Source organism: Meles meles, chromosome 18, assembly GCF_922984935.1.
Source record: "Meles meles chromosome 18, mMelMel3.1 paternal haplotype, whole genome shotgun sequence".
Lineage (NCBI taxonomy): Eukaryota > Metazoa > Chordata > Mammalia > Carnivora > Mustelidae > Meles > Meles meles.
Window position 1 is genome coordinate 663,106 of NC_060083.1, and position 13,509 is coordinate 676,614.

The window sequence follows — 13,509 nt, forward strand, 5'->3', positions numbered from 1 at the left end:
TGGGAAGCTGGGCCCCTTCTGGGCATGGTTCCTGCCCTTAGCGAGCTCCCAGCCGGCACGGGGTGCAGACCCAGGCCTTCCCCACTATAGCAGGGAGCCCGGGGAGCCTTGATCAGGCCGAGGCTCACGGGACAAAGAGAAATGGGCCCGGGATGGTGGAGGAAGGGCATTCCAGCTGAGGAAGCAGGCCCAGGCGTTTCGGACCTGCTGCCCCCAGGCCGCTTGGCCGAGCCCAAGCATCGGCCATGCGCGCTTGGTGGGACTTGTTTCTTTTAGTCAGTATTGGAATTATTTTAGAGAGCGAGCGAGCACACACAAGTGTGCAGGGGGGGAGGGGCCGAAGGAGAGGGAGAGAGAGGATCTTAAGTAGTCTTCACGCCCGCCAGTGCAGAGCCCCACATAGGGTTCAGTCTTACCACTCTGAGATCAGAACCTGAGCCGAAGTCGAATCGGACACTTAACCAACTGAGCCACCCAGGCACCCCTAGTTAGCATTATTTTTAAAGACCAATTCTTGTTCTAAGTCACACATCTTCCCGAGTCTCTAAGGAAAGTTATGGACATTCCTTTTCCTCTGAAAACTGTCCATGCAGGGATGCCTGGGTGGCTCAGTTGGTTAAGCGGCTGCCTTTGGCTCAGGTCGGGATAGGTCCTGGGATGGAGCCAAGCATCAGGCTCCCTGCTCAATGGGGAGTCTGCTTCTCCCTCTCCCTCTGCCCTCTCATGCTCTCTCTTGCTCACTCTCTCTCTCAAAATAAATTTTAAAAAAATTATTTAAAAAAAAATTGTCCGTGCACACCAAGTCTGTGAGCACTTGCCTGCAATGTCAGGGGCTGGAAGGAACCCAGGAAGCCACTCCTGGTTGGGAACTCTTGAAGTCAAGCAAAACCCCCGATAAGGTACGTTCCGACATAAGGGGGCTGGCGACGGGCTCCCGAATGCTTCCCCGCCCTCTTCACCTCCTTGCTCTGCAGTCCCCGTTCTTGTCTGGTTGGCCTTTGCCAATAACTCACATTCCGTGTGATTTAACCCTTGAGACCCTCCTCAGGTTATGGGGAGGGTGTTACTGCGTTCAACCCCAAGTTCAAGCCTGGCAGCAGAGGAACACATTTGGCTCACGTGTGTTTTGTTTGGCCTGCGGAGGGTTTTAAAACGTTTTGAACATCCTGCTGACATTCCAAACGGAAAGATTTCACAGAAAACTCGTGGCTGCTTCTCTGGAGACAGTTGTCAACAGAGCCTCAGTGGCGGTTGTCCCCTCTGGACAAGCCACATTTCCAGGCCCCCCAGTCCCTGTCTGGCACATCCTCCCTGACATTTCTCTGGTCCCCGAAGCCACTGGATTTGGGAGGTCTGGACGCCAGCCAGCCGGCTCCTCCCGAAGCCCCAGGCCTGGGCCGCCCTCTCCTGTGGAAGACGACGTGGACCAGGCAACTTTTAGTGCTGCTGCTGGCGCCAAGCCTGACTCCCTGGCGTCCAGGGTGGAGGTCTTCCAAGCACGCCAGCTCCCCCTGCTTCTAAGGCACGGGTCCCCGCGGTCCCCATCATGGCGACACCGGCAAAGTCTACCCAGGATGGGCAAACTACCTTCAGCACTCCTCTCCTAGAGCCGAGAGCAGTGGTCTCATGCAGCCGGCACACCGGACTGCAGGGATGTGACACGGGGCAGATGCCCCCGCCCGGCACTGGGATTTTCCCGAGCTCCCCCGGTGCCTCCAATGCTCAGCCCAAGCTGAGCCCCCTTGCTAGCTTAGAAGCTCATGGGACTCCATGAGCCTGAGGCCCCGCCTGGGATTTTCCTTACAGGACCTCTCCGAGCTGGCCCTGTGCTCCCCCCACGCACCCCCCACAAGCCCAGGGCTCTCCCGGTGCCCACGGGGGGACAGCTTGGGGGCAGCGGGCAGTGGACAGAATGTTCATGTGGGGCCCTCGCTGGTGACCCTCTGCTGGCCCCCATTTCCTCATTGGAGAAACAGGGGTAACTGCCTCCTGGAACTATGGTGGGGAGACCGGGGGGGAGCAGAGCCAGGGCGGAACTGCGACCAGCACTCGGGGCAGTCGGGAGGCAGGACACGCCGGACATGCGCAGTAAGCAGGGGCGCAGAATGACCGCCGTAGACAGGCGAGTCGGGGCCGTTGTGCGCGCAGGATGAAAGCGCAGCGGGCGCGGTGTTTTGCACTTTGTGCACCGTTCTGCCTCCAGAGATCCTTCCAAAACTCGTCACTTCCTTTTTTTAATAGTTGTAAGATCTCTCATCGCATGGATGAGCCGTGATTTATTAAGCCAGCCCCCGTTGGGACAGTTCATTTTTTCCCGACCTTTTCCCGCCCTGTCGCAGTGGGTAAGTTGGTGCAGGTTTCACCGTGGGCCGAAGTCCCGGAAGCAGAGCTGTGCGTGGCTGCTTCTGCTAGTTCGGGCTCAGGGGCGCTCCACGGAGGCTCCTTGTCAGGCCGGTGTTCCCAGGCTTCTCGTCTTTGCCAATCTGGCACACTTGGGGTGTGTTTTTTCCTCTTAAGTGAGGGTAAACATTGCATGTTTCAGAACCATTTGCACTTCTTATTCTGTGAACTCTTTGTTCTTACAATATGCCCTAACTCACAGGGAGCCCGATGCGGGACTCGATCCCAGGACCCTGAGATCATGACCTGAGCCGAAGGCAGAGGCTTAACCCACTGAGCCACCCAGGCGCCCCTGCCATTCAGAATTTCTAAAATGTTCATGTAGTATAATTTATCAAGTTTGTTTTTCTGGTTATACTTAAAAGGGGCTTCTCCACTCTGAAGTTATTTATGAAAACCCACCCATGTTTCCTTCTAGTACTTTTATGGCTTTTCTTTGTACATTTAGATCTTCATTCTGGGGGGAATTTGTTTTTATGTAAGTTTCAAGGTAGGGATTGAATCTGATTTTTCTCCATACGGGGTAGCCATTATTATAAATATCATTTATCACGTTGAATGGTGCCCAGTTCCTCCTCCTTCCTTTCCAAATGATACCTTATAGGAACAGAAACAAATTGATAGAGTGGCTGGTGGCCAAGTCCCCAGGACGTTTGTGATTGGCCGGAATTCAGTGCCAGGCTTGAAACCCAGGGAGCTTTCCAGCCCGTGAGCATTCTCTCGTTCCAAACAGTCCAGCTCTGGGGTGCTCTGTGGGCCCAACTGGTTTCCTAAGGACTGAACCTTTTCCCAGTGTGTCTCCCTACCTCTGCCTGCTGTGGACCTTTTATTGGAGACTCTGCCCGCCAAGCCCCCGCTGAGCCAAGAGCTCACATACACGGCCTAATCCCCAGGACTTTGTAACACACACAGTTCTCTCCCCTTTTACACGAGGAAACCAAAGCTTCGAGAACGAAGGGGGCACACTCGAGGTCACACTGCTAACAAATGACCCAGACAGGACTCAAGTTCAGGTTCACTGGATTCTGAAGCCATTGCTCCTTCCACCCAGCCCGGCCACCTCCGGTGAAAACCAGAGCGAACATGGATCGAGCCCTCACTAACCAGTGCGAACTCCTGCTCTAACTCCGTCCAGGCACGGGAGCGTGAGTAGCTTCCACAAGCCCCCGGAGCTGACAGGTGACTCGCCGACACTTGAACACGGACAGTCCAACCCCAGCGTCTAAGTTCTTAGCCACGAAACCGACTGTTGCCTGTCGTTAACTGATTACACTGGGTCGTGGGTTCCTAAAGCACAGCCTTTTGTTCCCAGAGTCTAAACGCCATTCGCGAGGAGTCCGACCTGACCAGCATCGAGGTGAGGATCGTGGAATGCGGCGAGGACATCACAGAGCTGTTCAACGCGCTCATGACGCTGGAGATGCGGTTGGTAGAGCAGCTGGAGGTGAGGCCGGCCCCGGGCGCGGAACGCGGTAATTCAGCTGCGAAACGGCGCTGCAGCCGGAGCCTTCCTGGGCCTTCCTCTGCTGGAAACGGCCCGTGCGACTGAGCACGGCCGACTAAAGCCGCCTTCGCTCATCAGGCCTGTGTTGGCTTTAATATATTTCAGTCATTCAGAGCGTAAGTGATTCTTGTGCCGCATGAGAGCTGAGCTCATTCCTCAGGAACGTACCCCAGTCCTGGAAGAACCCAGAGCCTCAGCGGGGAGACGGTTTGTTTTTTATTAGATCCAGGCAGCTGTCTGGGTGCTTGAAAACAAAGTGCCCCCCGCCCCTGCGCTAGGATGGAACAAAGGCTCCTCCGCATTGCGGACTGCGTTTGCCGCATCTCAGGGTTGGGCGACGAGCCTGCAATTCAGCACTCAGTTGGGGAAGCCCAGCGCGCCGCTCTCTAGAATCTCTTACCGCCCCGGTGACTCGTGGGTTCACAAGGCAGGCGAGGCCGGGAGTCTGAGGGGCTGTGATGAATCGAACCTCATTGGAGGCTGCCGTGGTTGGGCCAAGAGACAGCGCCTCATCCATCCCTCACACGTCAAGTGACAGCTCGAGCACGGCTAGATCTCCCCGTCGCAGCACATGGCAGACGCTGGCTCCCCGCTGGCGAAGGCTCGAGCGCAGGGGAAGGCCACTCAGGGAGCATTGGGGAGGCTCAGGCAGCGGCTCCCGACCTCTCCCTGCGGGGACAGCCCCTTTCCGACACCCAGAAGTTCCCGGGAACCCGTGCGTGCGTGCTCGGGCGTACTGGTATCACCGGGGGCCCGGAAGCTGCCAGGGGCACCCGGGCTTTGCAACAACTCCATGTTTATTCAGTACGACCGTGTTTACATTGCAAAAGTGTGCCGCTCGGCCTGCAGACAGTCCTCAGACCGGTCGGTTCCCGGTGCCCTCCGCACCCCTGCGGCCGCCCGGGGAGTCTGTAGTCGATCTGGGGCATGACCCGTCCTGGGGGGCGGTCACAGGGGAGCAGGACTCACCATCACATCTCCCATGGTTCTCTCTCTCAAGTACCATTTGGGCCCTGGATTTCCAGCTCAGCGCTGGGATGCGGCAATGAGGGGGTGCATCGGGGGAGGGAGAAGCCAGACATGCAGCTGCATGCTTGTGGTGAGAGGTCAGGGGTCACGGCCGGCATTACTGAGGCACCTTTCATGTGAAGTAACTCCTTTAAATTTCAACACAATGCCACAAGACAGGTATGACAAAGAAAACCCATTTCATAGATGAGGATGTTGAGGCCCAAGGAAGTTAGACACAGTGCTGGAGCTGGGGTAGTGACCCAGGCAGTCTGGCTCTTAGCGACATTCTCCCCTATTTCTCTGGAGGTGATGGACAGATGCCACTGAGAGGCCCAAAGGAAGGGGGTTAGCTCCGTGTGTGTATGTGAGGGTTGTGGGAGGGAAAGACCAGGACGAGCCTTCCTGGCAGAGGGACCAGCACGTGCAAAGACCTGAAGGAAGCTTTGCATTAACCTTTCAGGGGGTGGTGAGTCAGCCGAAGTGGCTGGAGAGGAAAACAGCTGTGAGAAAGAGGTCAGGAGAGGGGCCCAGTTGGTAGACCTCTACCTGGGAAGGTCAAGGTAGTTGGTCTTTACCCTGAAGGACTGGGATTGGAAGAGTCACCTGCTAAGTTGTACAGATCAGCCTTTTGCTCTGACGCCAGGTCAGTGGAGTTCACGTCTAAATATTCGCGTTAACTGTGTTCTCTGTCATTTCCAGGAGACCATAAACATGTTCGAAAGGAACATCATGGACTTGGTGGCACTCTTTCTTGAAAATGTCCAGAGCCTATATCCTTTCCTCGATGACCCCCGGGGATGGTGCTGCTGGCCCACATCAGTGTCCTCCTGCCTCCAGGGGAACCAGGGGAGGGGCACTTGCTTTTTTTTTTTTTTTTTAAGATTTTATTCATTTGTTTCAGAGAGAGCCGGAGCAGGGTGGGGAGGACCAGAGGGAGAAGGAGAAGCAGACTCCCTGCTGAGCAGGGAACCTGACACGGGGCTCAGTCCCAGGAACCTGGGATCATGACCTGAGTCACCCGGGCACTCTGGTGCTGGTATTTTTAACAAAAGGCAGAGAAGAGTACAGCTCTTTCACGACCTAAGCAAGACTCAATTAAGTGTAGTCCCCATCCAGGTGGCCACCTTTGGGTCACACCTACCCCTCCCACTGCCACCAAGGTCCTAAATAGGTTGGCAGAGATAGTGAAAAGTCAGCATTTTATAATCGTATTTCACTCTTTACCAGAAATACCCGAGCCCCAGTTGCACGTACAGAAAGATCTCTGCTTGTGTCAGGGTGCCATCAAGCCCACCACAGGATAACATTTAGTGGGGCTCTCCACCTTTGAGATTAGAGGCATGTAAAACCTCCTGTTTTTCAACAAGGAAGAAGCTGGACTTCAAAAGATGGAGATTTTGGGCACCTGGGTGGGCCAGTGGGTTAAAGCCTCTGCCTTCGGCTCAGGTCATGATCTCAGGGTCCTGGGATCGAGCCCCGCATCGGGTTCTCTGCTCAGCGGGGAGCCTGCTTCCTCCTCCTCTCTCTCTGCCTGCCTCTCTGCCTACTTGTGATCTCTGTCTGTCAAATAAATAAATAAAATCTTAACAACAACAACAACAACAAAAGGATGGAGATTTGGCAACCACTTGGAATGTAGAAAGAATGTTCTGCGGGGTCTGAGGGAGTTTCCCTGACCCTCAGAACAGTGGTGCCCTGTTAGAGTAAAGGTTCGGATGCCGGGCTGCTGCATGGGGCCCGTTTGCAGTAGAAGTCCTGGCATGTTTGTTCTCACATGAGTGATGTTCACCGGGGACCGCACCCCAGAATCCCTGCCTGCCTCCTGTGTTGCGAGTGCACACGCCCTGGGAGTGGGGCCACACCCACGTGGCAGACACTGACAAATCCTTTATAATGAGATCGTCAGGTTAAATGTCAGGATTAGGAGCCAATGTTTGGGGCAAGACCAACCCTTCTGTTACCTGAATTCAGGGCACAGCCAGGGCGAATGATGGGCGGCACAAACTGCTTTGCTCTACCTCAAGTAACCTCCTGGTTCTGCCTTCCTGGGCCCACAGTCCTGCAAGGAGGCAGAAGTTAGGGAGGCTGGAAGCAAGCAGAGGTCGGGGCCTGAAGCCTCCCTGAGGGAAGGTCCTCTGAGAACCTGAGTGTGGGCCAGAAGTACACGGCAGAAAAGTGGGGAGGACATTCCAGGCTGAAGAAGCAGCCTGTGCAAAGGCCCTGAGGCTCTGAGAGAGCTTCAGTTCCAAGAGAGGCGGCGATAGAGTGGGAAGCTCCTGGAGAGCCATGAGCATGGGAGGGATGAGGTCGGCTAGCTACATGGTTAAGCGCTCGCTGGCTACTGTGGCAAAAAGGGCTAGATGGAGGCCGTCCAGTCCAGAGGCGGTGGGAGGGAGAGATGGGGAAGTTCTGAGGGGACCCAGCACCGAGAGGCAGTAGTGATGACCGTGTGTGTGTGTGTTCTGGCCCGGGGCTTTCGCGCATGTGCAGGACCAGAGGTGAAGGTGATGAGGGTCCGGCCCCTCCGGGGGTGCCCTTCCGCCCCGCAAAGTCTGTGCTTGTCCGGAGGAAATGGCCCGGCCCTCTGGGGGTCTGCAGAGGTGCCTGGCCTGCTCCGCCCCTGGCCTTTGCTTAACTTGGCTGCACGATGGCCCAGTGCCGGGACCTGGAGAACCACCACCACGAGAAGCTCCTGGAGATCTCCATCAACACTCTGGAGAAGATCCTCAAGGGCGAGCTGGACGAAGACCTGCCCGACGACGCGCGCGCGGTGAGCACGGTGGGCGGGGCCGTGGCCCGGTGGGCGGGGCCGTGCCCGGTGGGCGGGGCCGTGGCCCGGTGGGCGGGGCCGTGGCCCGGTGGGCGGGGCCTAGGGTAGTGACTGGGCTCGGGAGCAGACCCGCAGCCCCAGTGCGTGCCCCTCGCGGTCTGGTCTGTGGCTCCCGTCAGCCTTGAGTCCTCCTGGAGCCCGTTTCCTCACCCGCAGAAGGGACCGTGACGACAGCTTTGCAGGGTGGCTGGCCGAGGAAGCCAGTGAAACGCCTGTGGGCACTCAGTGCAGAGCCGCGGCGGGGAGCTCGTGATGATTAAGGGGTTTCAGCTGGCCAACAAGTTGGTTTCCAGAAGGTCATTTCTGGGGGCTTCCGGAAGTTTCTGAGAGAGGCAGTTGCAGCTCGAGGTGAAGTTCCGAGATTTCACAGGCAGGCCTTGCTCACCCTCGCGTCTGTGGTGGGCCGTACTAGCAGGTGCTGGCAGGCCCAGGCACCGTCTCTGAGCCGCCTGTTGCCCAGCCGTCCTCTGGCGCCGGCCAGTGAGGGGCGGTTCCGCATCAGCCGCTCGCCCGAGCTCCTGAGCTCACCCGGGAGGCTGTCCGGGTCTCCTGCGTTGGGGTCCGGTGACTGCTCTGTGTTCCGTCTCCGGGGAGGGACGCGGGCGAGATCCTTGTCAGGAGCCTGCGTTCCTTCCTTCATCGTTCATCCCACTCCCCGTTTCTCGGCTTCTCCCCCCTCCACGTCAGTCTCCTACAGGCTGTTCCCCACACAGCAGCCAGAGAGCCTTAGCAAACCCAAACCTCACAGCACACGGTGATGGGCTCCCATGAGCCTTGGAACAAGCACTTCAGGTTACCGTAGTCCACCGGACCCTCCGGCCTGGCCTGCCGGCCTCAGCCGCCGCGCCCCAGCCTCGGAGCCATCCCGCAAGCTCCCAGGCTTGCTCCCTTCATTGGACAGTCCACCCAGCAGGCACGCCCTTCCCTCAGGCCTCGGGTGCTGGCTCCTCCTCGATCAGCTCTCTGCTCCAACAGCGGCTCCTTGGAGAGGCCTTCCCGCGTCACCTTCCTGGAAGGCCACTCACGGTCTCTCTATCACACGCTCGTTTATCGCTGTCACAGCCCTTACCACGGGTTCGGGCTATAATGTGTGTGTGTGTGGATTTGCTTATGTGACGACTCACTGCGAATCCAGACTCACGGGGAAGGCGGGGATGGCCTTTTCACCGCCATGTCCCTTGCGCGGCTCAGCCACAGCCCAGCAGAAGTACCCCGGGTTCTCGAAGCCGCGCTTTGTCCGGTGCTGGCTAGGTCCCGTGGAAGGGGCCAGCAGTCTGACTCCCACAGCTCTGGGGGTGGGGAAGGCTGAGACAGACGCCTGGGGCAGCAGCGTGCTGGCAGGCCTCCATGTGGCCGGCCCTCCCTCCCTAACCCCCTGCCATATACTGCTGCTGACCAGACCCAAGGAGATGTCACTTCCCCTGAGCCCTGAAATAAGGCCGTCCCCAAGAGCCCACTCTGTTATCCCCCAGGGGTACCACTGAGGGGCCACGGAGCTCCCTCACGGCACGCCTCCTAGTTGCGTGACGCTCAGAGGGCACAGGACTGAAACGTCCCTTCCTAATAACTGGGACACAGGAAAATACGGGCCCCAAGACTCAGCAGTAGACAAGCAGGCTGGACTGGAGCTTCCAGTGGCCAGCCCTCTCTCCTGCCAGGATGACTCTGCCTGGTGCCATGTGACACCTGTTTGTGCGGTTCCGGGAATGCTCCGTACCTGCCGACTCCGTGGGCGCTGGCCGCAGGGGCTGGCGACGCGGAGCTCCGCTCACCACAGGCTCGCCCCTGTCGGGGCACGGAAGCCTGAGGCTCACCCCTGTCGGGGCACGGAAGCCTGAGGCTCACCTAGGATCTCCTTTCTGTCCCCAAAGAACACCACAGAAGCAGCACTGTTATCATTCGCAGTTTGCGGGTGGGAAAACTGGGTAAGACTGCGTCTCAGAGCAGTCTGGTAAGCCTTGCAAAGTGACCGCGCTTGGGAGGACCGGAGCCTGGAATCAACTCCAGCCTGAGACGGTAGACGCTCCCTGTGGATTACTACAGGCTGGTGTTCGGGCTTCGCCGGTAGCCCCAGGCGCTAGGGTAGATGGGGCTCTGCCTGGGGCTTGCCGGCAGGACTGGTGTCGAGTGCTGCCCTGGAGGCCTCATGGGGCGGCCGGTGGAGCCTCCTGGACACCTGCCCTCTGCGGCCAGGGTGAGCTCCGTCCTTTAGGAAACGCCTGCAGTCGCATCGAGACAGCCCCAGGACCTTGGTACTGTGGCTTAGGTCTCCTTAGCCAGTTTTTTGGTTTTTGTTTTTTTGAGTAGGCTCCATGCCCAGTGTGGAGCCCAACATAGGGCTTGAACTCTGAACCCTGAGATCGAGATCCGAGCTGAGATCAAGAGTTGGACGCTTAACCGACAGAGCCACCCAGATGCCCTGAGTTCTCCTTATATTTAAGCAACAAAATGGGGCATGTCGCTCTCAGTGGGGGAAAGGATGCCCCGACAGTAAGAAGTACTTTTAACAACAAAGAGCTGGCATTTCCTGAGGGCCTCCAGAGGGCCAGCCGGCTGAGAAACACCAGACACGGGTTTGTTCTTTTAATTTTCACATCCACGCAGTAAAGTCTGTACCATCATGGTCCCCTTTTATAGACGAGAAACCCGAGGCACGGAGACGAGGGTGACCCACCGGGAGACACGCAGCGCGTAAGTGGCAGAGCCGGGACGGAACACAGGCAGTTGGACTCAGAGCCTGTGGCAAGACGGGATGTCCGGATGCGTGAATAGGGCCCCCAGTGAAGGAAAAAACCAGGTTGCTCTTACCTAATCATCAAGGAGCAGATCGTGATAAAAATGTCTCAAAGAGGAGACTGTTTATCATTCAGTCGAGTGATTGTGATCTGCTCTCGCCACCGTTCTGGCCAAAGCTGTCTTTTGAAGTCCTTGGGTGCTTTGGAAGGAAAAGCAGAAGGCGGGTCTCAAGGAGGACGCCGGGAGCTGCCAGGGAGGGAGGGGACGGCAGCCCAGCCACCGGGGGCAAGGTCAGTGTGCCGGCCGGCATGCCACCAGTCCCCCCCACCGTGCCCGGGGTCAGGGAGCCTGGTGCTGCGCCGAGCCGCTGCCACATGCAGGGGGCCGAGGAGGTCAGACTTGCTCGCGGGATGCTCTGAACATCCACGTGAGCGTCCGGCGGCAGGGCCCCCACTCAGCCCCAGGCCACAGAGGGAGCCTGTGATTCCCCAGACACTGTCCTCAAGTGACAAACGTCGTGTCTCCCCCCTCCGCCTGCCAGAAGTTGCTTTGAAGCAAATGCGTCTTGAGGGATGTGTCTTCACCTCCGAGCCTGAAGCTCGGGGGCAGGCGGGTTGTACACACCTTTGAGCCCTTCCCGGAGTCGGGTCTGGCCCCTCTCGCACAGAGGAAGATCTCCATGGCTTCTCGCCGCTTCTCCCACGCCGTGCTTGCGTCAGCCAGCCTGCCTCCCTGCGAGGGGTTCTGTGGAAGCCCGTCTCCCCACACGCACTCACAGCCGTTTCTCTGGAAAGAAGGCTGTGGCCACAGAAACCGGTAAACCAAGAGAGAGAAAGTTGAAAGAATTTCTACTTTCCAGAGCCTTCTCTGTTTTGTGCCCTGTACAATTCAGAAGGGGCCTAGGCTTCCCCACGTGTATCTGACCCGAAGAGAACACTTTGGGTTTTTGCAGAAATACTAGTATCTCAAGATCGCACAGAACGTATTTCGGAGACTATTAAGTTAACCACTACCACATTAAAGGAAAAAACCATTTATCTACAGTCCTCTCAACGGCAGAGAACAGTCACATCTTTGCCTTTCCTCGAAAGCATGAGCACACTTGCTAAGTGCTGCCCAGCCTCGCCCTGCTCTGGGAAATGATTCCACTTGACCTCCAACGGCCCCGCTACCCGACAGCCATAGTACGGACACCTGGAACCAGCCCGCCAGGCCTGGTAGAGGGTGGGCATTCTCGACAACTTTTTACAAGGCAGAAAACAAGGTCGGGAACAAGAAGGCAGGAGACCCCGAGTATGATCCGAGTGCAAGTGGGTTAGCGTGAGGGGCGATGGAGAGACAAGGTGGGGTGAGCAGCCACGGTTCACAGGGACTTCTGTCCTCAGAGGAGCCCCGAGACCCTCAGCCAGCCTCACGCTTCCCACCCAGCCGGCAGGTGTCAGGCAAAGCAGACTTTTGAGGGCCAGCAAGACAGAAGCACCGTGGGAGCAGACAGAGCTCACCTCTGAACAGCCCCCCGCCTCCTCCCTGAAGGAAACACACTCCCAACCGGTCTGGTACTCAGTCAAAGTCAGTGCCTTGGTGGGCCCCCTCCCACAGCGCTTGTCGCGCCTGGGGTCTGGGAGGAGGTGTCCTTGGAAGATGAGCTGTAAGGAGGACACAAAGGTGGGCGCTGCACTGGGCGCCGGGCAGCTGCCTCCCCCCGCCAGGGGACACTCGGCTGTTCCCTCTCCTCAGCTCTGACCGCGAACCCGGGGGCAGGGAACGTGACACGCACGCTCATTTGATCTTTCTCCCTCACCAGCTTTTTGTCGACAAAGACACCATTGTTAACGCCGTCGGGGCGTCACATGACATCCACCTCCTGAAGATCGACAATCGCGAAGACGAGCTGGTGACCAGGACCAACTCCTGGTGTACACACTTAGTGGACACGGTGAGTGGGCGGCACCCTGGTCTAGAAGGGTCTAAGAGGCTGCATGCATTTTCCAGCTATAAGCCGGAGAGAAAGTAGCCGTCCTCCCCTGGGAGCATATACTCTGGGCAACCCGAAATACGGTCAAATTAAGGTTGGCAGAATTCCGTACTGAAGACAGACTCTAGAACCCACACGCCAACCCACCCGGACTCCTGCCCCAAAGCAGAGATGAGCAGAACGCGGAGACTTTAAAGTAAACGAGGGATGCAACTGTGCAGATTCCAGAGAACGACTTGCTTTTCCCCAGACCGTACTTGGGCAAAGAGTATCAGCAAATTCTCTGACTTAACCTGGGCTTGGCTTCCCCCCTCAGATCCACAAGGATGAGATCACGAGGAACCGCAGGCGAGTGAAGGAGATCAATCAGTACATCGACCACATACAGAACGAGCTGGACAACCTGGAATGCGGTGATGTCATAGATTAGGCCACGCCCACAGTCCCTGCGACCCAGCCGTGGGCCCTCGCCGCAAACACGCCACGCACATCCCTGGCCGTCTCGCAGGTGTTACTGGGAGTCTCTCAACCCACAGCCCCTCCCCCAGCACCGTTTTTCCCCGACCCCTGGGAAAACTTGCAAATGCAGAGAAAAATAAAGGACCATGTCATCTTTTCTCCATTTTTTTTTCTTTTCAAGATTTACTTAGTGATTTTAGAGAGAGAGAGAGAGGGAGAGAGAGCTTGAGCTGGGGGTAAGAGTAGAGGGAGAGGCAGAGAAACAGAACCCCCCCCTCCCCCCGCCCCGAGCACAGAGCCCAAACCTGGGCTCGAACTCACTATCCCAAGATATGACCGAGCTACAAGCAAGAGTCGGTTGCTTAACCGACTGAGCCACCCAGGCGTCCCCACCTTTTCTGAATTCTTTAAAAAACAAAAACAAAAACAAAAAAACCCCCATCAGAACTCCTAATCACGTATGTGCAGAAGAAAAAGCCTAAGATAATCAGTTGGCCTTGTGGCTGACTGGTCTACTGAGACTTCCAAGGAGGCTGCCGGGGGCTAGAGCCTCGCGTCGACTGTGCGCCCACCGGCTCTGCTGATTCACCCAGG

General features: G+C 57.4%; 1 protein-coding gene across 3 annotated transcripts in view; it reads left to right on the top strand.

Annotated features, from left to right (window-relative positions):
- Nucleotides 1-13,031, top strand: part of DRC3 (dynein regulatory complex subunit 3) — a 30,601-nt gene extending 17,570 nt beyond the window's left edge. For 2 of the 3 annotated variants that reach the window (XM_045983855.1, XM_045983854.1), the window contains 5 exons: nucleotides 3,713-3,844; nucleotides 5,615-5,685; nucleotides 7,562-7,685; nucleotides 12,286-12,417; nucleotides 12,773-13,031. In XM_045983855.1, the coding sequence (XP_045839811.1) occupies nucleotides 3,713-3,844; nucleotides 5,615-5,685; nucleotides 7,562-7,685; nucleotides 12,286-12,417; nucleotides 12,773-12,886 (573 nt within the window). In that variant the 3' untranslated portion in view covers nucleotides 12,887-13,031. The remainder of the gene's footprint in view (nucleotides 1-3,712; nucleotides 3,845-5,614; nucleotides 5,686-7,561; nucleotides 7,686-12,285; nucleotides 12,418-12,772) is intronic. The other variant, XM_045983856.1, reaches the window with a different exon arrangement.
- Nucleotides 13,032-13,509: the final 478 nt, after the last annotated feature.